The sequence below is a fragment of the Anolis sagrei genome, chromosome 1, assembly GCF_037176765.1.
Source record: "Anolis sagrei isolate rAnoSag1 chromosome 1, rAnoSag1.mat, whole genome shotgun sequence".
Taxonomy (NCBI): Eukaryota; Metazoa; Chordata; class Lepidosauria; order Squamata; family Dactyloidae; genus Anolis; species Anolis sagrei.
Genome location: NC_090021.1, coordinates 139,177,504 through 139,202,513, shown reverse-complemented (window position 1 = coordinate 139,202,513; position 25,010 = coordinate 139,177,504). Strand labels below are relative to the sequence as shown.

General features: G+C 37.7%; 2 protein-coding genes across 3 annotated transcripts in view; one reads left to right on the top strand and one right to left on the bottom strand.

Moving 5' to 3' along the window:
* ATAD2B (ATPase family AAA domain containing 2B) overlaps positions 1 to 16,268 on the top strand; it is a 75,298-nt gene extending 59,030 nt beyond the window's left edge. For both annotated transcript variants that reach the window (XM_060786965.2, XM_060786956.2), the window contains exons 23-28: positions 2,207 to 2,329; positions 4,595 to 4,732; positions 9,346 to 10,035; positions 10,327 to 10,427; positions 11,550 to 11,678; positions 12,917 to 16,268. In XM_060786965.2, the coding sequence (XP_060642948.2) occupies positions 2,207 to 2,329; positions 4,595 to 4,732; positions 9,346 to 10,035; positions 10,327 to 10,427; positions 11,550 to 11,678; positions 12,917 to 12,958 (1,223 nt within the window). In that variant the 3' untranslated portion in view covers positions 12,959 to 16,268. The remainder of the gene's footprint in view (positions 1 to 2,206; positions 2,330 to 4,594; positions 4,733 to 9,345; positions 10,036 to 10,326; positions 10,428 to 11,549; positions 11,679 to 12,916) is intronic.
* A 7,126-nt stretch (positions 16,269 to 23,394) lies between these two features.
* Positions 23,395 to 25,010, bottom strand: part of KLHL29 (kelch like family member 29) — a 545,709-nt gene continuing 544,093 nt past the window's right edge. The window contains exon 14 of the mRNA XM_060786976.2: positions 23,395 to 24,846. Coding sequence (XP_060642959.2) covers positions 24,663 to 24,846 — 184 coding nt within the window. The 3' untranslated portion in view covers positions 23,395 to 24,662. The remainder of the gene's footprint in view (positions 24,847 to 25,010) is intronic.

The window sequence follows — 25,010 nt, the reverse complement described above, 5'->3', positions numbered from 1 at the left end:
AAATATATTAGGACACAACAATACTGAAGGTACACAAATTAATCAAGGTAAATCAAATGAATTAAATTAACTAGCAAGAATTAAAATAACTTAATAAAATAGATGGCTTAAAATTAAAATAGCAGTAGGATTAATAATTAATAAACTTATTAAAAGTAAAAGTAAACTGTATGCAGAAGGCTAGTATGGAATTGGAGACTATCAGTTCTTAAAAAGAACTCCATCCCGCTAAGCTTCTCCAGTACACATGGTAAAGAGACGTAAACAATACCAAGGATGCAATAAAAAGGACCAGAAAATTGATTAAAATAAAAAATACAAACAGGATTAAAAGCAAAAAAAATTAACTAATTAAAATTAGGAAGGAAAAAAATATGCCAAAAGCTAGTATCAAAAAAGGGACCTTCGGATCTGCAGCCAAACTCCCCCCCCATTCTATTATTTGAGTGCATATGGCTACCAAAGAGAACAAGGGGACAAAGAAAGCTGCAAAACTCGAGAAACAAAAGGGGAGGGGAAAGAATCAATGTTCAAAAACATGCCTGGCCCCAAATAATTAAGACTGGCCTCCCTTTTGCAAGGAGATTCAATTGGCCATCCCATCCCTATGTGGCGTGACCTGGGCTGCACCTACATACTACAGGCAACACACATTGTGACACAGTTTGGAAAACTCTGTCATAAAACAATATCCACAGTAACTGCTGCAACTTTGAAGTCCGCTATTTCACAAATCCCTCTCGCTTTATAATTAAATTGGGTATAACAAAGTCCTTCAACATGTCTAAAATAGCATTTTGGATCCCAAAATACTTTGGGATCTGCTTCAACACAGATATCTGCAAAATTGCAGCCTTAAAAAAAAACTTACTGTAGATAGGCCTGACTTACCCTACAAGTACATTTTGTCTACACTCCAAGGGAGTATGTTATTTGCTGCTTGTTTGGGAATGTGAACAAGTTATTGTCTTGTAGCAATAAATGTCTATCTCTTCATTTTTTTCATGCGTGAAACAGCACTAAGACTACATTCAGATTATTAATTTACTACAGATATTTAGTTTCATGGCCTTTTAGTGGAAGGCATAGATATTTGAATAAAAAAATCTGAAAGTTTCTCCCTTCTCAGTCTTAGTAAAATGGTATCTAAAGCAATTAAAATTGAACCAGTGTAAATATTTTTATGGTACTGTTACATAGTACCAAAAGCTTATTATTTGTTTATTTACAGCATTTATATTCTGTCCATCTCATCCTGAAGGGGACTCAGGGCAGAGCACAAAACATATACTCAGCAAACATTCAGTGCTGTTAGACAGACAGGATAGATAACAGATAAAGGTATATGTCAGCATTTTTTCACCAACTTCGGTGTCCTGGAGGTTGTTCTCAATTCCAGCCGCGGGGGTGCTGTCACTTCATCATCTATGATGAAGATCCCTTGATCACAGACTTCTTCCTTTCTTTGATCATCAGCGTTTTCTGGTACTTTCTTTTTATGGTGCCGTAAAATACCTTCCTGCTTAAGAGGTGCCTAATTTCTCTACTCATAGCTCACAGCTGTTTTTGAACTGCCTAGGTGGATAGTGAGCTGGGCTGAAAGTTGGGTGCTCACCCTGACCTGGGCTTTGAACTGCCAATCTTTCGATTGGTGTGATTTTATTGCTGTTGGTGATTAACCAGCTGTGCTAAAGCCTGTTCCTATTTACAAATAGTACTTGATTTTCTGAAACATAGGTGACTCAAGTATGAATTTTCATTAATATTGTTGGAATCTGAACCTCCTTCTTTCTTTCTCACATGGCTGAACTCCCTGATCCCAACAAAATTAAAATAGGTTGAAGGCAGGCTTCCCCTTTTCATATACTGTAACATGATGATCTTTGGTTTGAAGTGTTGCTTGTAAAGACTTCATCTTGATCAGTGTATCTGCCGAGCCACATTACTGTTCAGCTTTAGAAGATAAAAACATACGCAATTCATTAGGCACTAGCATGAATATTTTTATTATTTGATTTTTCTGTGGATATGAACTTATTTTAATTTTAAAATGTTAACTATGTCATTTCAATTATTTTTTATTTATGTATTTCTTAGATATGTGTGTATTTGCCTTGGGGCACGCCTGTGATTCAGATGATGAGTACATTTATAAATAAATAAATAAAAATGTGTGATTAAAATGAGAGCTATGCTAATTTTGTAGATAAAATAATTCGGCACAGAGCTTGCACTCTGAAGGACACTGCACATGCCATCATTGCTGCGGAACTGGATCCTGAGTTCAATAAAATGTGTGAGGAAATCAAGGAATCAAGAAAAAAGAGAGGTATTATGATGTGTGTCACAGATCTACTTTGACAGTCAAATATGCAAATGTAGTTGAATTTCTGATCATTAGGTGCTATGTGTCTAACCAAACAGTTGTTACAAAAATTCTATTCTAGTTGATGTCTTTCTACATTTAAGGATTGAGAGAATAGCTCATTTAAATCTAAAAATAGTGTCCACATTTGTTGGAAGGAGATATTTTTTTTTAAAAAAAATCTTTCTGTTTGCATCTTGAATTCTTCTGAACAATTGGGTGTTACGTTGCTTGAATTGTTATTGGGGGGGGGGGGGAGGAACAGAAGTGTGGGATTCTTAGCCCTCCTTGTTTGCCTCCCATACCCTGATCTCTGTCAGATGTAGACTTTCCCACATACAAAGATTGGCGCAGACAAGTACACAGAAGCTTTTAAGTATGTAAGGTAAAGTTAGATAAGCGTTGTTCAAAGCGATTCATTGCTGGAGGAATAAGCCAAGGAACAATTCTTATGTATTTTGGGCATCATTTTATATGCTGGTTTTGGAATATATTAATCTTCTTTCAAGTTGCATATTAAAATTACATGAGCTTTCGGAAAATAAACATCTTTCCCAGAAAATGCTTAACAAATACAAGTGAGGAGCATCCTTTTTGAGCTTATACAATGAAGCCTAAACCGTGTTATGTATCCTGTGCTGATCAAATCATATATATTTACATTTTAGCTCAAGGAGTCTTTCAGTGTATTTTTTAACGTACCAGAAAAAGTACCTTTATAGGCATAGCAGAGTTTCACAGAGTTGTTCCATGAGGATACCTTTGATCAGTCCTCCAACTTAAGATAAACTTTTTTAGTCCCCCCCCCCCCCCCAATTCCTTTACAACAGTTGGGATTCTTGGGTTGTAGATATTTAAAATATAATGCATCAGAAAACACCAGTGATACTGGATAAGTGGATGATGACTTTACTTTGTAGTGTTTCCTTCATCATTCCCAAACGTATTATAAGAGACTTGGGAGATGAATTGAAGAGAATGGAGAGGGTGGTAGAAAATTACCAGAAACACCTTCTGTTAGCAAGGGTTTTCCCAGAGAGACACCCTTCTGGTGGACGCTCTCTCATCCCTCTGTTTCCTGCACAGGAACATGCTTTCACCATGGTTCCCCATTCCTCTTGGGAACAGTTTCAGGAAACTGAACAGGAGATGAGGGGTGAGAATAGTGAGAAGGTAACCTTATGACTGTCTACTTCTACTGGTTGAATCTCTGGACCTGAGCCCAGTGTGAAAATACACCACAAGGCTGTGTAGCTGCTTCTTTATTCTTTTTCTTCCGTTGATGTTATGCTGCACCTTGGAGTGCCTTCTGAGCCTCCCAAGTCCCTTTTGGGAGTCGGTGGTAGTTTGACGTGTTCATTTTCTGTAACTTTTTCAGGCTTGTGATCCCACCAGTTCTTTGTCGCAAGCAGATGGTATTTGTGGCACAGGTTCCAATGAATCATCTGAGCAACGGTGTTATGTCTCTGCTTGTAGTCTGTCTGCGCGATCTTCTTGCAGCAGCTGAAGATATGATCTATTGTTTCATCTGCTTCCTTGCAGAGTCTACACTTGGGATTATTATTATTATTATTATTATTATTATTTGATACATAACAAGATTAGTACACAGCAAATAAGATCATTGTGCTGGCTTTTGTATTTGATCATACGTCTGACACTTATTATTATTATTATTAATAATAGTAGTTGTAGTAGTTGTAGTAGTAGTAAATGATGACTTTGAAGGAAATAGTTTGAAGTACAAACAAAGGAATGCCCTGTAATGAAGACATTTTAAAAATCAGTATTTCTGTTCAAAGGGAGGAGGAGCTGTTTTGTAAGCAAAGTTTTGTGCTAAGCAGATCACTGGCTTGTGAATGCCCCTCTGCAAATGTTAGAGTTTTGAATTGCAGTGAAATGAACATCAGGTCTCAAGAATTACATGCATTTGGCAAAGTGGCTGAATGATGAAAGCAAGTATTTTGTAAAGCCATGTTTTGCCTAGGAACTAACTACAGGTTATTTTAAAAACTGTCATCATTTTTTCATATTCCAAGACTGTTTGAGTGATGTATTCATTTGTTAGAAAAAACAGTATATTCTTGATGTAAATCTTTGTTTTGTAGTATCCATCCAAATGCATTTAATTGCTATGGGGTTTTAATGCTACATTTCAGTCAGCTTTTAGAACAGCTGGTTAACACTGTGAAGATTATTGAAATAAATATGCTTATCTTCTGTGTGCAGGCTTATCAGTAACCGCAGAACAAATAAATCCTCACGGTTCCAATGTACAGAAAGCAGAAACCAGAGTCGAAGAAGCATTCCAGAACAAGCAAAAAAATGCCATGACACTTTGGCGCAGTTCCGCAAATAAATGTGCATGTAAGTGTTTGAGATGATTTATCCAGACAGTAAGTCTAGCAGTCTGCAAGATGAGCATCTGTCTGATGCACACTTGTTGATAACATTACTATCACCATCACTATCATCATCATCATTATCACCTTCAAGTTGACAGGTTGTTTCCATCTTTGGTTTGAAGTGAGGAAGGTACAGGGTGAGGCAGCATAACTTCCTTTTTTCAAAACTTAATAAAACCCATTGTATGAATTTTTTATTTTTTTTATAATGTAGGCGCATACCTAAAGTTTTGTTTTATGTAGTTTTGAAGATCAAATTAGGTAGGTGACGTTCCCCATTTTCCATTCCCCATACACTGAGTAAACTGATTTCTGGCATTTGTCATGACTCTTGCCAGCATAGCAGGCATTATGTTGGCAATTTCTTCGAACCCAAGTACAGCCATAGCATAAGTTCAAAGTTGTTTCTGACCTGACTTTTTGAAAACTTTCTAACTCTGATGCACAGTATTTACACTCCCTCCCAAGGTCATCCTTGCAAACACTAAGAAAATAATATTTGTTATACATTCTGAAATGGTGATGGGTTGTGATATAATTCTACCTGTGTCGGCAATAAAAACATTTTTTTAAAAAAAGGTAATCCTTGTGAGGATCTAGCAATGACGAAGGCATGGTTTCCACTTTGCTCTCCTTTGGTTGCCAAATGAGTAAATTTTATGAGCAGAGATTTTGGAAATCCATAAGCTTCTTAGTAGTAGTATTCACTGGGTTGTTACTTACTGTTTGCTGTGATGCTTGGTGGATTAATTACTTTTGGATGAGAACTTCAATTGCTGATGGCATGTAGTGGAATTAGGGTGCCATAGGGATAATTGGTCACCAGATCACTAAAAGTAGAGGGGGAAAGCCCGAGTAGCATGCTGTCTTGCTGTTAGATTGGATGTGAACTTAAAGCATTTGAACATGATGTTAATCACTTCTGTTCTCTTGTGTGTCATAGGAAGCTGGTGTTGCTAATGTGGTCTAAATAGCCTTGATATCATGGGCATGTCGTTTGCACATCCAGTATTTAGATTTATGTTCAGAGATACCAGAGTTAGCTTTTGAAAATGAAAAGAAAGCTGAGTTGATTTCATGAGAAAAATCTTTTTAGTGGAGTCCAGTTTTTTCAAATGTTTTTTGAAGATGGTCTATATAACTTTATGCTGGAAGGAGGAAGCATGATGGGAGCAAAAAGGAGACTAAGAAGTATATGTTGCTGAGATGTCTTGTAAACATGTTGCCATTGAGCCTTTTGTTCTTGTAGGACAAAAGCAAATATTTTAAAAAATATACCATATATACTTGAGTATGAGCCGACCTGAATATAAGCCGAGGCACCTAATTTTACCTCAAAAAATTGGGAAAATGTATTGACTCGAGTATGTTGAAGGTGGGAAATGCAGTAGTTACTGGTAAATTTCAAAATAAAAATCGATATTAATAAAATTACCTTAATTAAGGCATCTGTAAGTTAAATGTTTTTGAATATTTACATAAAACTGTAATTTAATATAAGAGTGTCAAACTCTGATTAAACCATTATTAAAACCTTCTACAATGTAAATGTGCTTATGTATCCTTCCAATAATAATAGAGTAAAAGAATAAATGTAAAATAATAATAAACTAAAATAATGTAAATGTAATAATAATAATAAATAGAGTGAAATAATGTAATAATAATAAAATAATGTAAATGTAATAATAATAATAATAATAATAATAATAACTAGAGTAAAATAATAAATAAAAATAATAAATAATAATAATAACAGAGAAAAATAAAACATAACTTTGACTCAAGTATAAGCCAAGGGTTTTTTTTTCCAGCCTAAACAAGGGCTGGAAAAACTAGGCTTATACTCGAGTATATACGGTACTAAGATGAGTTAAAGTAGTGGTTGTCAACCTGGGGTCCCCAGATGTTTTTGGCCTTCCAACACCCAGAAATCCTAACACCTGGTAAACTGGCTCGGATTTCTGGGAGTTGTAGGTTAAAAACATCTAGGGACCCCAGGTTGAGAAACACTGAGTTAAAGGAACATAGTTGATTCCTTGTTATTGCCAGTAGGTGGTGTTAAAACCACATTATTTTGCATCTTTGAAATAGTTACCTAATGCCACTGTTGGTTATGTTGCAATGGTTCTGTTTGAACATATAACACCATATTAAATTGATGGATCATATCTGTTTAGATGTAAGGTTTTGTGCGTTGTCATTAGTATGGGTGTGAAATATACAAAGTACCATGAAGTGCTTTAAAATAGTTTTCTCTTATTTTGATAAAAACTGTATTCTTTTAGGACATCAAACCACATGATAGAGTTGATGACACCAGGCTAATCAGTTTTGACAGTAATTAATCCCATTTTTAATTACATTTTTGAGAATTAACCTTGGATTTTAATTTTGTGCTTCATGGATGTTTGGTTGTTGTCAGATTCCATTTAGGAAAGCTTGTGTTGTTTTTGTGTTTTTTAAAAAGTTAACTTGAACTCTAGTTTTCACTTTTTAGAAATCTAGTGGAAGAACATCAGCCATTTGAGTAAATATTCTGACCATATGGTGAACTAGCTGTACCCGGCCACACATTGCTGTGGCCCATTGTGGAGAAATGGGAAAGAAAGAAAAGAGGAAGAGTTGGTTTCTAAGCTATCAGTACACAACCGAAGTGGCAAAGTGTCAACCTAATATAGGCACATTTCAATCTCCTCGAGGCCAAAGGGTTATATGGATGTGTGGAAGGGCCCTGGGTTACCTGAGTCCACATACCATATAACCCAATTCAAAGATATTATATAGGTATTATTATTGTTATTATTATTATTATTATTATTATTATTATTATAGATGTATATATATTATTATAGGCATATAGATATTATTATAGACACAAATATTATTATTAAAGGCATGTAGGTATTATTATTATAGATGCTATTTATTTTGTATCAAAATTATTGCATAAACTAGTATAAAACTGATAAAAAATAGGAGCACAGGGTTAAATATCTTCCAAGCAAAAACAGGCAACAGATGTATGGATATTATTACATACCTAATAGATATTATTATAGGGATATAGATATTATTATTATTATTATTATTATTGATACTATATAGCTGTTATTATTACAGATGTATACATATTATACATATATAGATATTATTATTATTACAGACAGATATTATAGACATATAGGTATTATTATTATAGGTGTATAGATATTATTGGCAGAAAGATATTATCATAGGCATATGTATATTATTATAGACCTATAGATATTATCATAGGCATATAGACATTATTATTACAGACATACAGATATTATTATAGACATGTAGATATTGTTGTTATAGACATATAGTATCATAGACATATATTATAGACATAGATATTATTATGATAGATATATAGATATAGATAATATTATTGTAGATATTATAGCCCAGGGTTGATATAAAGTAGAAATGGATGGCCATCCTTTGGGAGTGTTTTGATTGTGCATTCCTGGACAGCCTTTCCTAACTCACAGAGCATGCATTTCCTGGTTTTGTCCTTTCTTCAAATACTGGACTTTATTTCCCAGAATTCCTTCCCATAACTCAGTATGGGTGAGCTTTCTGGGAGTTGAAGTATGTAGAGATATGTGTGTGTGCATATAGGGGTGTGTGTGTGCTTATACATGCGCACAGAGAGAGAGAGAGAGAGAGAGAGAGAGAGAGAGAGAGAGAGAGAATTACTCCTGTGTGTTCCCAGCAGCCCAGTGGAGCACCTCCATGCGACTGACAGCCAAGGAGGAAAGGAAGGGAAGGGGGTGAATCTGGAGGAGGGTGTTTTCCCTCCCTCCCTCCCTCTGATTCCTTTGGGAAGAGAGAAGCAGGAGGTAGGGAGAGGGATATTCGGGCCACTTTTCCCTCCTTCTCTCAAGCCGCCTCTCTCTCAGCTGTTGGTTCTTTTTCCCTCATGCAGGAGCGAGGGGCGGGAGGGGGGGTGTTGCTTTAACGCATACTCTGTATAGTTATTTAGCTTTGTGGGGGGTTTAAGTTATTTCTGGTTAATTTTTTGGTTTTTTTGAGTGAAGGACATAGATTGCTTTTGGTTGGTGTCTTGTGTCCATATTTGGTGTCAATTCACCCAGTGGTTTTTGAGTTCTGTTAATCTCACAAATGAACATTACATTTTTATTTATATAGATATAAGATGTAATGCTACATATCTTCTCTAGGAAGCCATCCTTGGTTTCATCATTACTTCTCTTGTATTGAGCAGTAAAAATGTTTCCAGAGCATTAATTGGGAAGAGCCGAATTGATTGTTTCATTCATAGAGTTGCAACTAGTATTTGTTTGGTGATCACTATCCTAGCCCATATCTTTTTTGGACTATATATTTTACAGTTTTTATTATTTTCATGATTACAATAATCTCCTTTTGTGATCTTTTTGTCAGAAAAGCAGATATAGTATAGTAATATATTTCAAAGAAATATACTTGATTTTATTACCTTGCCCACTTCATATTTGTCACTTCTTTATACTATACAGATGCTTGTACCTATAAGGATTATTTTGTTTCTTTATAATACAGTTCGCTTGAGGAGGAAAAACCGACGACGTTCCCAATGGGGCAAAGGCATTATTAAAAAGAGAAAAGTGAATAATTTAAAAAAAGATGACGATGATGCCAAGTTTGCGGATGATGAAAACCAAGGAGAGGACAACAAACCGATGGAGAATGGGGAACTCGAGGGAAGTACAGACTGCATTGAGGAGAATGGGGAAGAAGCAGGAGACCTCTTTCTGACAAATGACGAATCGTCTTGTGATATCATGGATATACATGGAGAACAAAGACTTAATAATGGAACAGTGGGAAAAGAAAATAGTATCCCATCTACAGAAGAGAGTTCAAATGAGTCCCTTCTGGTAAATAACAAAACAGCTATGGATGTAGGAGAGGAATCCAAGGAAGAATCACCCTTCAAGAGGGACTGTGTCAATGGTGAGGCCTCCAGTGGGATGTCTATTCCAGTGTGCCAGTATGGCAAATGTGAATCATTGAATGCTGTTTTACCTTCTGGTGAAACTGACACATCCACTCGGAAGCAAGCTGCAACTGTGGATGATTACCAAAAAGAAAAAGTGGCAGGTTCAAGTGATAGTCAAGAAGTAGAACAGATAAAGCCTTCTGACGTTGAGGCACCACATTGCAGCAATAGCGAGAAGAAAACACAAGGCACAGATGTTGAGACTAAAGAAACTGAATCAGATAAAGAAGGTATGGAAAAGGCATATCCCACGTACCCACCCTCAACCTGATAACATGGTCAAAAGTAGTGATTTCCCATTTTGACAGATAAATCAATTTGTGGACATCACTTTTTTTTTCAAGCACAGATATTTCTTTTAGAAGTTTTGAAATTACATTTGTGTTTTATCAATGATGTGTTTAGCTTGATTCTCCTCAGAGAAGGTATTTGTGATTTTGAGAATCATTCTTGGACAACTTGGAATTAAATGGCTGGTTTAATTGAGCCCAGTCTTCTAATATTTGCTTCCTAATTTGCAGGTACATTGAAAAATAAAAAACCTCGTAAAGTTGCTTTGGCACAAGTTCCGGAAGAACAGGAGCATGTGCCCCCTGTTATTGTTGACCATGGCAGATTAATGGTAAGGATGATAGGAAATAAAGTATTAAACCTGAAGCATAATGTTTCGTTTCATTTCTTGTCATTTGTCCTCCCCAAGTAGTTTTGAATTGTATAACATTGAAATCCTTACAGTTCATGTTTGAGTTCATGTCTTTAAAATCGATACTGCTTAGTAAAAGTTGAACTAAATTATGACTATCCTAGTGTTGTATATCAGTAAAAGAGTTAAAGATATTTTGTTATCTGAATATTCATTTCTGCCCCGCCCTTCCACACTCCACAGAGTCAGAAGCAGTCTAAAGGGCATTTACTCTTAACATTAGACATCTGTTACATTCAGTCAATCATCTTGTGTGTTCTTCATAGTCTGATTTGCATTTTAAAAATAGATTTTCTGATAACAATTATGTCACGTGGCCATTTTGTTGTGTGACACCATAATTTGGACCAAGAGAACATGACAGTGTTGACCTTGTTTTGAAATAGTTTCATTTATTCTATGATGCGTGATGGATGCTTTAACATACCTTCCAAAAATAAAGACAAATGTTAAACAAAAGTTGGTAGCAGAAATGCAGTGAATTTGGGCTGCTAGTGCCCCCTACTCCCAAAAGCTTTTGAGTTTCCAAATCTTTTTGTGGCCTAAAAATGGTTCACCTCTGAATACTTGGGAGAACCTTATTCCAAATAAGGTTTTGAAAAATGCTCTCCCCAAATCATATGAATGCATTTGATTTCATATGGATAGTAATAGTACTTGCTAAGTAAAATCAACGCAAAATCTACATGACACAGATATACACCAGTGGTTCTCAGCCTGTAGTTCCCCAGGTGTTTTGGCCTACAACTCCCAGAAATCCCAACCAGTTTACTAGCTGTTAGGATTTCTGAGAGTTTAAGGCCCAAACATCTGGGGACCCACAGGTTGAGAACCACTGATATACATGGATATTTGATGCAAGCTCTCTAGAAAAAGGTCCCAAATTAATATTCTGCTGAGCACTTAGTAGTAAAGGGTGCAAATGAAGTTTACTAATACATTGGCTTTTAACTACTGTGTCCCATGTACTGTTTGAAAGTAGAGTGTGAATTAGATTTCCTTCGCACTTCATCCTGGACTTATATCAACTTCTGCTTATAGAATTTGCTAGATTTATTGGTTAAGAAAAGCGATAACCTGACAGTTGACCAGCTTGAGAGGCTCTACTCACTCCTCAATCAGTGCATCTACCAGCATCGTAAAGATTATGACAAGACACGGCTTGTAGAGGTAAGTTTGAGTAACACATTTGTGCTCTTTGTAATATAGTTCTTCAGCAACTGTTCCTTTAGGCCTGTCTTGATGGCTATTCCCAGATGATGGAGACCTTTGGCAAGAAAAGCATAGTTCATCCCTTCATGGATGACTTTTTGTCTTTGACCTATAAACAATTTTTATTGATACTTTATGTTTCATTTTATTTAAGCATCCATTTTTATTCTTTATTGCTATTTTTGGTACTGTATTGTATTGTTTTGTATTACAGTACCAGTTTTAGCTTCTATGTGTTATATTATTGGTCGTAACTGTTAATTTAATCTGTTAATACAGATTAAATTAACAAATAACTGCCAAAATACTTTTTGAAGTTTATCAAGCTGGTGATGGTTAGAACTGCTCTGAAGAAGTGATAATATGATTTCATAGAAGCATAGAATCCTAGAGTTGGACGAGACCTTCTGGGCCATCCAGGCTCCTATTTATGCAGGCCAATATACTCCTATTTATCCTGCCTTTCTCTCAAAATTTAAGTGGGAAGTGGTTCACAAGAAGGATTAAAGAAATAGAACAAAAAGGCCTAAATACAATTATTAATCCCAATTAGGGTTTCAATGGTTCAACCAATTGCTGCATGGTAAAGCAACACTCAGTAAATTCTATTGATTCAATAGATCTACTCTACTTGGAATTAGTACAAAATAGTATGATACCTAGGGTGTGAGCCCAAATTTATTTCTGTTAACATGAATGAGGCTTAAATTGACTGAAATTAAAGTTCAGTTTGGTTTGTAGCTGGAACTGTCATAAATTCTGTTGCAAAAAAACCCACAGCTCAACAAAAAAAATCCTTTGTGCCTTGTTTTTTTTTTTTTTTGGCCCATTTTTGGGCTTATTTGGGGCACTGATTCATTTGATAGACCACATCAGCTGTAGTTTCTTAGATGTGTTATCATGATTTTCTGTTGGCGAGCAAAAGGTGACTGGTATGTGGCATATATTCTGCATCTCAAAAGATAGAACAGATGGGGGAAACTGGGACCATTTTTGGAAGCATATGATCAGATATACCCACAAATAGGTCTAACATTTGAGGCACTGATTACAATGTGTGTCAGCCAGTGGAATCTGTGTCTTAGAAGCACGTTGCTGATCATGTATCAGTAGAACAGTCATGATATTTTTGTTTTTAACATTTCTTGTTCCTCATGTTGCTCAGGAGTGATAAATAATATCCTATCTTCTTTCAGGAGATGGAAAGAACAGTTTATATGTTTGAAACATTCCTGTGAACTCTCCAAGGTGTGCGGGTGTATCTTTTCATAAGCTGCTCACGGGAGAGCAGTCTTCTGAGCCATTCGATTTCCAGTTGCACCAAGTATGTGCAAGAGCCTTGGTCTCAACACGCTCGCTCTTTGTCTCATTTTCTGTTATGAATTTGGTGCTATTGTCTCAGGTACCTGAAACCAGCCAGCCTACAAGAACCAAACGGAACTTCATAATATTTGTATCTTGATATAAATAAAGAATATAATGCCACAACTTGGAGATTTTTGGTGCTACAGAACCTGCTCTCATTTCTGCTGTCTACACGCATTATCTTAGGAGGAGCTTCAGGCAAAAAGGAGCAGGCTAACAAACACCCACAAACTGGATAGAGCAGATCCAATGGATGGTTTTGTTAAGTAGGCAAGTTCAAAAAATAAATATTTTTCCCTTTTTACTTTATTTTCTGAGGTAATGGACAGAAGCCTGTTTTTAAAGCTGGCAGTGAAGAATTGTGGTTGAATTGAATTACTTTTGGTATACAATAATGTGAAGATGAGGCTCTCTGGAGCTGCCTTCAATGTGCCTTTTTAGTCAGAGGAGGAGGAGGAAGAGGAGGAGGAGAAGGAGAAGGCTATGAAAGTGGTTGGGATTGTAGCCAATGACAGAATTAGAAAGTTATTTTCAAAAGCCTGTGTTCCCAAAGAACAGTTTCAGGTCCCCATGTTGTCGAACGGCAGCCAGTATTATGTTTTAACATGTCTATGTTGCTCTCCAGAAAGCTAAATTAAGGAATTTACAATGTTATCTCAGAATGGTAAAAATGTGTTTATTCCACAAGTATATAAGTTTTCATAAAACAAATTTCACAGTGGATATTTAAGGTGGCTGTAGTTGTGTTGGTTTTGTTTTTATTTCCATGTTCCATTGTATTCCTTCAGAGTTCTTAAAAACAGGTTTCTTTCTGAACTACGATAATTTTTGGAAATGTTAAAAGAGACAGCTTTGCCCTTCAAAAAAATGTTTTGTCAGTGTTTGTACGAATTCGACCCCGCTTATTCAGTACAGTCCATTTTGCGCAGTATTCATCAGATGATAACTTAATGGCCTTTCATTTTGTTTCTTTTGGGATGTCCTGGAAAGATTGCTGTTTTCTTGGGGCTGAAGCATGTGACCTTCGTTCTCAAGCTCCTCCTTTTGGTAAATAAGAGGAGGCACGTATCAGGCAACGGGATTCTCTTTTAGAGTCGATATTTGGCAGCTTCTGACGGTCCTTTAGGTCAACAACGTAGAAGGTCAGGTGGATTGGTAGCTCCTTGTGTTAGCATCACATGACCATAGCGTCCGCTTATAGTGTGATCAGAAGCTGCAGGTTATGGTTTTTCTCACATATGCAACTCAGCTTGTTTCCGTTTCAGTAGGCAAAACCAGTTCTCAGACAACTGCAGAGTTACCTGGCTACCTCAGCTTTTTGTATTTTAGTTACCACCAGTGTTTACAGAAAGCTGCAGTCCGTTTCACTCCCGTTTACATGCTAACGCTAAGGTACTAGGCATGTAGCTTGTAGTAGTGAACCATTGCTGCACCTCCGTTACTGCAGTGATTTGATGTGCTTTTTCTCTGTCCTCCCAACCCTTTCCGATGTTATGTCCAAGCCTTCTTCTGGCCAAACCTCTACAGACCCGCCCCCCAAATGCCACTTTGTTAGTTAATTTCTAGTATGCATTTTGTCACACTCCTCTAAACACAACTCCTGTAGAAATACTGTATTTTTTGGTGGGAAAGTGCGATTAAAACAAAAGCATATTTTAAACTTGCAATTTATCCCTTTTAGAAATTTGATTCTGGGGACGTCTCTTTTCTTCTATTGATATTTATTGCCATTCCTCCCCACCCTCTCCTTTCTGGGATATTTTGCTGTCAGATCCATTTGCATTTTGTATTTTGATGGGGATTGTTACACAACTTTGAGATTTGATGAAATGTAGCAGATTTTTTGTAGCAAGTTTCTGGTAAAAAAAAACACCCCGTTTTTTTGCAAGTCTCAGGTTCTTGCAGCATTTTTTAAAAAAACTTTCTAGTTCAAAGCTTCTTTTGTTCAAGTAGCAGCAGCACTTGTGAAAAAGAAAGAAAACCATACATTTTTAACAAGTTGCTAAATTTGTACAAATCTAAATCCTTTAAATATAGTTGTTAAATAATTTGAAGAATATCAGAAATTCAAGTCTGGCATTGAAAAAAAATGCTTTCTGAGTGGTCAGCTAAGGAGAAAAAAAATCTTAGTCGTTTCTGAATGTTGAAAGAGAACGTGAGGAGCTGCCTCTAAATGTTATAGGATTTCAGATAAATTAGCTTATATAAATGTGTTAGTGGGCAACATGAATAAAATGATATATTCACTCTTTTGGCTCCAGAACCATGCTAAAACATGTATCGCTTTTCTTTACTAATAGCCTAGTGGTTGTAGAGTTAAACCTGTTAATCTCTTCCTGTTGTCAAGTTGTTTACTCTCTGTATTTTTGTTGTTATTATTATTATTATTGTTATTATTATTATTTTTGCCACATAAAATTGGCAATAACCTGTACAAATCAATTCCTGTTTCTTGTTATGAATATTACCAATGAACTCCAAGACATGGCCTTTTCCGAGAGCCAAAAATGGAGGTTAAATTTCTGTGGGGCTAATAATGGAATTGCTCTAAGGTGACCACCGCTGTGGAGTTAAATTGTGTTTGCAAGCTTGAATTTCACCTGTGATTAATTTATGTTTTGTGTCCTTGGTATTGTTACTTGAGTTTTCTCATATGCCAACTTATTTATTATAGGATTATGGGGGTCTTTCTTTCTTTCCTTCTTTCTTTGTGAATGCCCTGTCTTATCGTCCTTTTTTCTTCTTTTCTTTTTCAATTGGAAGGTCATTCCTGGTTTTGTTTTGATATTTTGAATCGCAGGCCCTGTCGCTGCTCGCCATTACTCTCCCCTTTTCATGTACAAATTCAACATAGCCTTGAACCTGAGCTCATCCCTGCTTCTTTTCTATATTGTATGTTGGTTTACTAGGCAATGGGGACGTCTTGTTGTTTGGTTTCATCCATGTGTGTCTCCTATTTGATTACGTAAGCTTACTTCCTCAGCTATGATACGTTTTGGATTCTATCAGTTGTATCCAGAATTGTGTTTCATGATTTTTCTTTTTTTTTTACTTCATCTTGAGTTAGCTACGTAAATTATTTAATATTTTGTTTTGGAAATTCTGGATATTTTGGAACATTTTACTGTAATTTGTAATATAACTGCTGTGAAATACTTGAATAAAGATGACAAGTAAAAATCCTGAGTTTCTAAATATTTTTTTGTGTTTTAATTCCCGCTAATGTTTACACTTTTATTGCTTTGTGATTAAACTATTAGGCAGCATAATTCATTTCTGTATCCCTTCATTTCAGCTGGTGGGAAGTGTTAAATGGGCGAAAACCAGATCATTTTTTAAAGAAATGCCCAAAGACTTAGATTCACTTAATGAGATTTTCGATGGTCCCCTTCTCCTTTCACCTTCCCCAATAAACTCGTTTTGAAACTTCCTTCACTTTGAGTAGGAATTGGATACATAGCTGGGGGCTGTTGCTTGAGATACACAGGCCCTGTGCCCCCTCTGGCTTGCAATATTACATCTTGCTGCACTTATGGATCCAGGTTGTTGTGTTTTAGCAGCTACAATATTCTCTCTCTATAAAAGTCAAAGTATGTCCGTTTGTACCACAAAGGCTGTTTCTAGGTGAAGTGCCTCTCTGTGATGTCACTGGGAAAAAAAGGTGATATGTGTTTGAGAAAGAGGGAGGGATGGTGAAGGATGGAAGGAAAAGAGACCGATGTTGCCATGGAATCACTGAGAGGTAGGCCTTCTCAGAGCTGGAGAAGGGAGGAAGCAGGTGGCAGCGGCCTTTCCAACACTTGGACAATGCCTGGTATATACACTAGTATAGATTATTACCTAGAAAGCCCTAAAGTTTCGGCTTATCTTTGTGACTGTATCTCCCCCTATGAACCAGCGCTAGCTTTAAGATCTGCCAGGGAGGCCCTCCTCTTGCTCCCACCTCTGTCACAAGCACAATTGGTGGGGATGAGAGAGGGGACCTTCTCGGTGATGGCCCCTCAGCTCTGGAATTCTCTCCCCAGGGAGATTAGATTAGCCCCCACCCTATTCACCTTCTGTTAAGCCTTGAGAACTTGGATGTTCTAATGTGCCTTTGAATGACAGCTCCCAATTAGGTCTACCCATCCCTGACCTATTGTTTTGGTTTTTCTCAGCACTTTACTCCCAGCAATATAGCCTATGTTTTGCACAGCCCTTGCCCTGCCCTCTCGAATCTCAACATGCCAATTTTTCCGGCTATTGGTGGTTTATATTTTTTGTGATGTTACTTTTTTTGGGTTTTAAAATTTAATTATATTGTTTATTGTCATATATTTTTAATTCTTGTTGTTGCTGGGCTTAGTCCCCACATAAGTCACCCCAAGTCCCTTTGGGGAGATAGTGGCGGGATATAAGAATAACATTATTATTATTATTATTATTATTATTATTATTATTATTAAGTGTATTGAAGTGCAGCAATTGAAGATGAAATGTTGGTCTGTGGTTCATTTGTAGCAAAGATGCTGTATGCAAAGAATCTGTCCCTCTCCCTTTCTGCTCTGTAAACATGGAGTACACTCTTATACCTGAATGTCCTCAGTACATGGTTGCCACAAGACTACAATTGCTGACATAAGGAAGAAAATATGAGCTCCCAAGAGCTAGGACAGCATGTGTGTTGTGTTGGATATATAGCGTGTGTAATAAATCAGCAACAGCCGGCTAAAGTGTCTAGTTAATGTATAACATACATTGGCATATGACCTCTCAAGATGTGGGTTTTAATACAACTTATGCAGCAATGTTACTTCTTACTATTCTTAACACTGGATAAAGAAAGTTTTAACCTATATTGATGCATTTAATTTCTAATAGGATGTAGTAGTTCAAAATAACAGGTAATCCTATGCACAGGTTGAAAAGAGAAGTCTTAAAAATATAAGGGAGTATGTGTGTATGTATGTATGTATGTACGTGTGTGTGTGTGTGTGTGTGTGTGTGTGTGTGTGTGTGTGTATATATATATATATATATATATATATATATATATATATATGAGAAAGTGAAATGATTAAAATTGGTTTTTGATAGTCATTTCAGATTGGACTCCAAACAAGTTAGTTGCTTTTCGATTACACTGAAATTGGTGTGCAGAGATCATTATGACTAATTGAAATTTCCATTGGATCAGTGGAACTTAATTTTGATTAATTTACTTTAGATCCAACCCATTAATTTATACTAGTCTCCATTAGACATAAATAGCTCATATAGAATGAGGCCAAGATCCTATTCAGTCCCGGCTGAGCAGAAAGCACTGCTGACAGTGGATGATTTATACAGAGAGGGTGATGTCCTTGATGCCTCCTTTGGGACAGGCGTTTTTCCCCATCATCCATCTTATAGAACAGTACTTTGGCTCCAAGACCACCTTAGAATCGGGCATCAAAGAGATGGCTGGATGTCGTAAGTGGAGGCACAAGTCAGCTGTCTGCCTCCTCCTCTGGCAGTGGGGTCTGCTTGCAATAGATTGCCATAGTTATTAGTGCTATTCATCACTTGTGCTATTTTGCTCAGGGTTGTACAAAGGCATCCTGGATGCCTCCCGTGTAAGAATGGGACACAATTGTAGCTATGTGTATGCCACAAATGGCTGGTGTAATGAGCCCTTAATGAGCATACGCAAGTAGCAAAAGTAGGTAAATATGGAATGTTAAATTATAGGGATCTTCTACATGCGAAAAATACACATTCGCCCTTTGTTTTACTGATCAACTTACATTTAGTATCTCATAACATTTTGGAGACTGATGTGCTTGAAGTCGTTTTTGAATCAAGTTGTGCTTGTAGAATTTAGTTTCAGCCACCTCAATGCTTACCTGTGTCGATGTAGGCAAAATGTAAGTTAAGGCTTAACTGAATTATATTCTGAACTGTGCTAGGCCTGTAGGAGGGGAATTCTGCCTTCTTCCCAAAAGGATTATGGTCTAATCCAGTGGTTCTCAAACTTTGGTCCTCCAGGTGCTTTGAACTTCAACCCCCAGAAGTCACAACCAGTTTACCAGCTGTTAGGAATTGTGAGATCTGAAGTCCACTTGGGAGGACCAAAGATTGAGAATCACTGGTCTAATTAATAAATGTGTAATAAATATTCTGGACTGCATCCTTCCACTGCTGGAATGCTTTCTGATCCAGGGCAAAGTGGAGCGGTGATTTCTTTCTAGTGATTTCCCTTTCAGGATGCTGTGGAGGAAAGGTAGGTAGAGCCAGTCTCCTCTGGATGAAGAACTTTCCTGCAGGTGAGGAGACACAATTGTCTGTATCATTCCTTGTGCTATTTTCTACAGTCAGATATTGGTAAAGAGTAAGTGCTGATGATCTATGTTTTATTTGGTGGGCAACTCTGTGTCTGAATGGTTAAACTTAAATATTATATACCTTCATGGCAAACAATGCTGGGAATTTTGGATCCAGTCCTGTGCCATGTTTTAGCTGGATTATTCGCACATTTAATAATAATAATAATAATAATAATAATAATAATAATAGATCCCAAATGTAGACTCTGCAAGGAAGCAGATGAAACAATAGATCACACCCTCAGCTGCTGCAAGAAAATCGCGCAGACTGACTACAAGCAGAGGCATAACACTGTTGCTCAGATGATTCATTGGCATTTGTGCCACAAATACCATCTGCCTGTGACAAAGAATTGGTGGGATCACAAGCCGGAAAAAGTTACAGAGAATGAACCTGTCAAGCTACTCTGGGACTTCCGAATTCAGACAGACAAAGTGTTGGAGCACAATACTCCTGACCTCACGGTAGTGTTAAAAAACAAAGTATGGATTGTTAATGTTGCAATCCCGGGTGACAGCAGGATTGAAGAAAATCAACTGGAAAAGCTGGCACAATATGAGGATTTAAAGATCAAACTGCAAAGACTTTGGCACATGCCAGACAAGGTGGTCCCAGTGGTGATCGGCACACTGGATGCAGTGCCTAAAGACAATCGCCGCTGACAAAATTACTATCTGCCAGCTGCAAAAGGCCACCTTACTGGGATCTGCATGCATTATTTGCCGATACATCACACAGTCCTAGACACTTGGGAAGTGTCCGACTTGTGATCCAATACAACATCCAGTAGAGTGCTGTGGACTCAACTTGTGTTTCAAGTAATAATAAAATTTTTATTACCCATCCCTCCTTTCGGCTTGAGGTGTAGTAGTAGTAGTAGTAGTAGTAGTAGTAATAATAATAATAATATTTTATATTCTGCCCTATCTCCCCAAGGGGACTCAGGGCGGATCACAGTACACATACACAGCAAACATTCAATGCTGTTTTGGATAGACAGGACAGAGAACAGAAAGGAAGTGTGTTGCATCGACATCCAGTTTTTTGACACCTTGGAGGTTTGTGTCATTCGTGTCATCCAGCGACATTAGCGCTATTGAAGATCTATGGGTGAAGCAGCCTACCAAGACAATTCCCATTTTAACAGTCAAGGTTTTATACCAGATGACAGGCAACAGTCAGACAACATTTATGCAGACTTTGAGCATTGTACAAACAACCTTTTTAAAGGGTAGTGTGCAATTTCCCTAGTGAAGTAAAGGGTAGTGTCAACAAAAGGTGAACGAATGAGCCTACCTATGTTTAGAATTTCTAAAAGCTTTTAAGAAGAGCCTGCTTCTGCATCTCTTAGCGGATATCTGCGTATGATTCATTTATCACACGCTTCCCACCAATTTCCCAGAGGAAATCCAGAATAATTTGCACTTACAAGCAAAACCAAAATACCCTCTCTGTGTCTTACTCATTTTACCAAGTCGTATTGACTTATGCTGAATAAGACCTCTTCTCCGGTGTTAATAAGGTTGGCAGCTCCTTCAACTCACCCTGGATTCTTTGAGGGATTAAATTTGCAAAGAAATAGTCACTTCCTGCTCTTTAGCTTGGACGGCAACATGGAAACAAACAAAAAATGAAGGATTGCAATGTCAGTTCGAAGATAAATCTTGCAAAGTAGACCTAATCATACTATGAATATTCCACACAGAAAGCAGTCTGTATGTTAAAGAGGTATGTGCTCTCCATCTATTGTATTTCGCTGATCAGTTGTTTTCCACACACTATGCACTTTAACGGTTTCAGAGCATTAGGTTGGATTTCTCTTTAGAGATGAAGTATTTTACCAAATTTTTGAGTTTCTAGTCTTGGAAGACCCATGTATGAAAATATTGACTATACAAATGAAATATTCCAGAAGTATTGATGTGAAAACAAAAACAAAAATGCATTAGTTGGTGGGGAAAGTGGCCAACTTGTTCAAGAACGGCAGAATAGACCAAGAATGTCCAAGAATTGGAGACTTTTACATCCATGGCTAGAAGGTAGCCTGGCTGAGAAGCACAAGCATTGTTTTTTGCCTTTAAAAAAATAATCCAATTAATGCTGGATCTAGATCTAGAAATAGATTTATTTAACAAGAACTGAACAGTAAGCATATATACAATATCATTACAGAAAACCCTGTGTATTTAGTATTCACAGAAATAGCCAGTTTTGCTCCAATGTAAGAAAAGAAGAAATAGGATAATTTTGGAGCTGTTGGACGCTTAGCTAGGCTCCCAAGCTAGCACCTCCTTTGGAGGCAGACCCACACCAATGCTTAAAAATCCAACCTGCCCTGGGCAGTTAGGAACTTGTGTGCCAATCTTTTGGGATCACATTTGCACCATGTTTGGGGAAAATATTTCACATGATTTTTCCCCCTGCGAAGGCTGAGACCAAACTTCGTAACGTAAGTTTGAGCATTGCTGCCCTTGAGAGAGTCATCTAGTCATCGAGATTCCAGATTATAAGACGTTAGTTTGAAATATGGCAAGATACAAATTTTTGAACAACCCCTGCTTTGTATAAATGTATTCTTTACAAAATGGTTTGATCGGCCAGCCATCTGAGATGTGTTTATCCAAAAATTTCCAATCTAAAAAGAAAATTTATCTGGTATCAAAATCAACTAGCCATTGGCTGCAGTTCTCTGGCTCCTTAAAAGCCAGAGGGGTTTTTTTTATTGTGTCAGAAGCAAATTGAAAATATACTGCAAGTCACTTCTGGTGTGAGAGAATTGATCGTCTACAAGGATGTTGCTCAGAGGATGTCTGGATGTGTTACCATCCTGTGGGAGGCTTCTCTCATGTCCCTGCATAGGAAGCTGGGGCTGACAGATGGGAGCTCACCCCATCTTGTGGATTTGAACCGCTGACCTTTAGGTCAGCAATTTAGCCGGCACAAGGGTTTAACCCAGGGGCGTCAAACTTTTTAAACAGAGGGCCAGGTCACAGTCCCTCAAACTGCTGGAGGGCTGGATTATAATTTGGAAAAAAATGAATGAATTCCTATGCACACTGCACATATCTTATTTGTAGTGCAAAAAAAAAAACACTTAAAAACAATACAATAATTAAAATGAAGAATAATTTTAACAAATATTAACTTATTAGTATTTCAATGGGAAGTGTGGACCTGCTTTTGGCTGATGAGATAGGATTGTTGTTGTGTGCTTTTAAGACGTTTCAGACTTAGGTTGACCCTGAGCGAGGGCCAGGTAAATGACATTGGAGGGCCGTATCCGCCCTCGGGCCTTAGTTTGAGGATGTCTGGTTTAACCCATTGCACAACCTGTGATTCTAAGCAAACTTCCTTGGAAGAGATGGACTGGGACTTTTGTCCTATCTATTGTACACAGAAGTAACAATGAGAGCAAAAGTTACACCAGTCATGGAAGTGCTCCTGCAAAGAGTACCTTGCCTTTCTAGTGTGTAGGTGCCACTATATTGTGAGTTTCCTTGCCCGTATCAGTACCAGTCAGCGTCTTGGTACAGCAGAAATTACAAAATTATGCTGTTTTTGAGCAGTGAGCTTCCTAGGTCTCACCAAAGAGATATTGGTTTTGGTAGCAACCCTATGGAGCATTAACAATAATTAACTCCATTAAATTTCTAGTTTCTTAAAAAATGACCTCTCCCGTATGTGAAATCCTGGCTAAGACTTTATATAAACTAGGATTGCCTTCTGTCTCCCCGTATCTGGCATGCAGCACTTCAGATGGATTAAGATGTCTTTCTAATGGCCGTGATGAAGTTCTGTGAAGACGGGTATTTCCACTCAGTTCTGCCACTGCAAAGAAAATCAGCGATCACTCCGTAGCTCAGGGTTAATCCTTAGAGGTGTTTGCTGTTACCGCTGTAATCCTGTTGTCCCTTCTGATCTGCTCCATGTACACATTTGTAAAGAAATGTTCACATCACAATGCTTCTCTGAATATACAATATTTTAATATACATACAAAAATATAGCCCTGCTGTGTATATACTTTACAACTCTACACAATATCCTTCCCCCCCACCCCCGCCACTTCTTCTCTGTAAAGCAGGATAGAACCTGATATATTTTCAATTATTGTTGTCAAACCTGTGTACTGAGAAGCTGTAAAAGCAGTCATTCTTAGAAAAGCAGCTGCGGAGACCTCTTGAGGTGGGAACGCTTCCTTAAGGCTTCCTCTTACACTTGGGAAAGGGAAGTGGCAGAGCAGTAGGGTTTGAAAAAATAGGAATTTTTTTTTAGATTATTCTTGACAAAAATATAGACAGTGGCATATATCCTGGGTAACGGACTCACTCGGTGGTGACCTCACCTCCCGTCCCCCCGACAAGGCATTGCCTTCAATAACTGGCTCAAAATATGGAACTCCCAAACACAGAACTTTCATTCTAAACTTTGAATAGATAAATAAAAGTTTAATAAAAGCTCCTAGATGCCTCTTGCTTTACAGAAACGTAGTTGTCATTTTATCCATACAGTAGAAAAACAGTAGAAAGGCAGAAACAAGCCCTCCTCACGACCACACATTCACATTGGCATACAACTTCAGAAAACCTTTTCATTAAAAGGACATGGAATGCTAGTAGACAGACAGACACACTTCTATCTCGTATTAGCTCTGCCCTAAGGAGCTGTAATAAACATGGTGGAAGACTGACTTCGGTCTATGCAGTCTGTCGCAGGAGTTCTCTCTCAGTCATTGGTATTGAAAAGCATACGCTGGGTTAAAAACAAACCGGTCGCAATCAAAGTGGTAAGGACACTTTGACCTTCATTTCCGATAGCCCCGATGCTTAAAGTGTAGTAGCAAAGCCTAATCTGACAAAGTTAAAATTCAAGAACTTGCTCTCAAGGAGTAATAACACGGGTTCTCTTTCGCCCCCCTAGTTAAAACAATGTACGGGAAATGCTATTGCACCTGGGTAGACCGAAAGCCTATGTCTGTAACTAGCGCCACTATGACATCTAGTGGCACGCTTGTGTTAAGCCACGCTGTCGCACGTAGGGTGGAGCACTCCGCTCCTGGTTCACCCAAAGGTGAGGAAGATTTTCTACATTCAATGTAGAGATTATTTGTAATTTCGGCAAGACGTTTCTCGGTTGCACCTCCTTGTTGACGTTTCTCTCCAGGACAGTTTTGTGTTCTTGCCTCCGCTTGGCAAGAATCAGAGAGTCTGCTATTGCAAGTCTTGGTTGGCATCATCCGCTCTGAATGTACTTTTTAATTACTACGCAGCCATGTCGGAACACAGGACACGGCATATTGGGCAGAAGCGTCCATGTGTTCGTCTTGGGGTCATAGGCTTCCATGTTTCCGAGGGCAGGTCCTTCACTACTAACAATCCCACCGGTGGCATAAATCTTCCCATCAAGAACCACAGCACTGTTGGAGGAAAGAAAAGAGAAAGGCAGTTAGTTATGTGCAACGTTTTCTTTATCCAGCCTGCTCTCTGGAAGCAATGCTCAAGTTCTTCCGCCTTTTGAGCTGCAAAGTCATCGGTAATAACAGGAAGCTCTTCCAGGCCTTCCACACCATCATTAATTCTC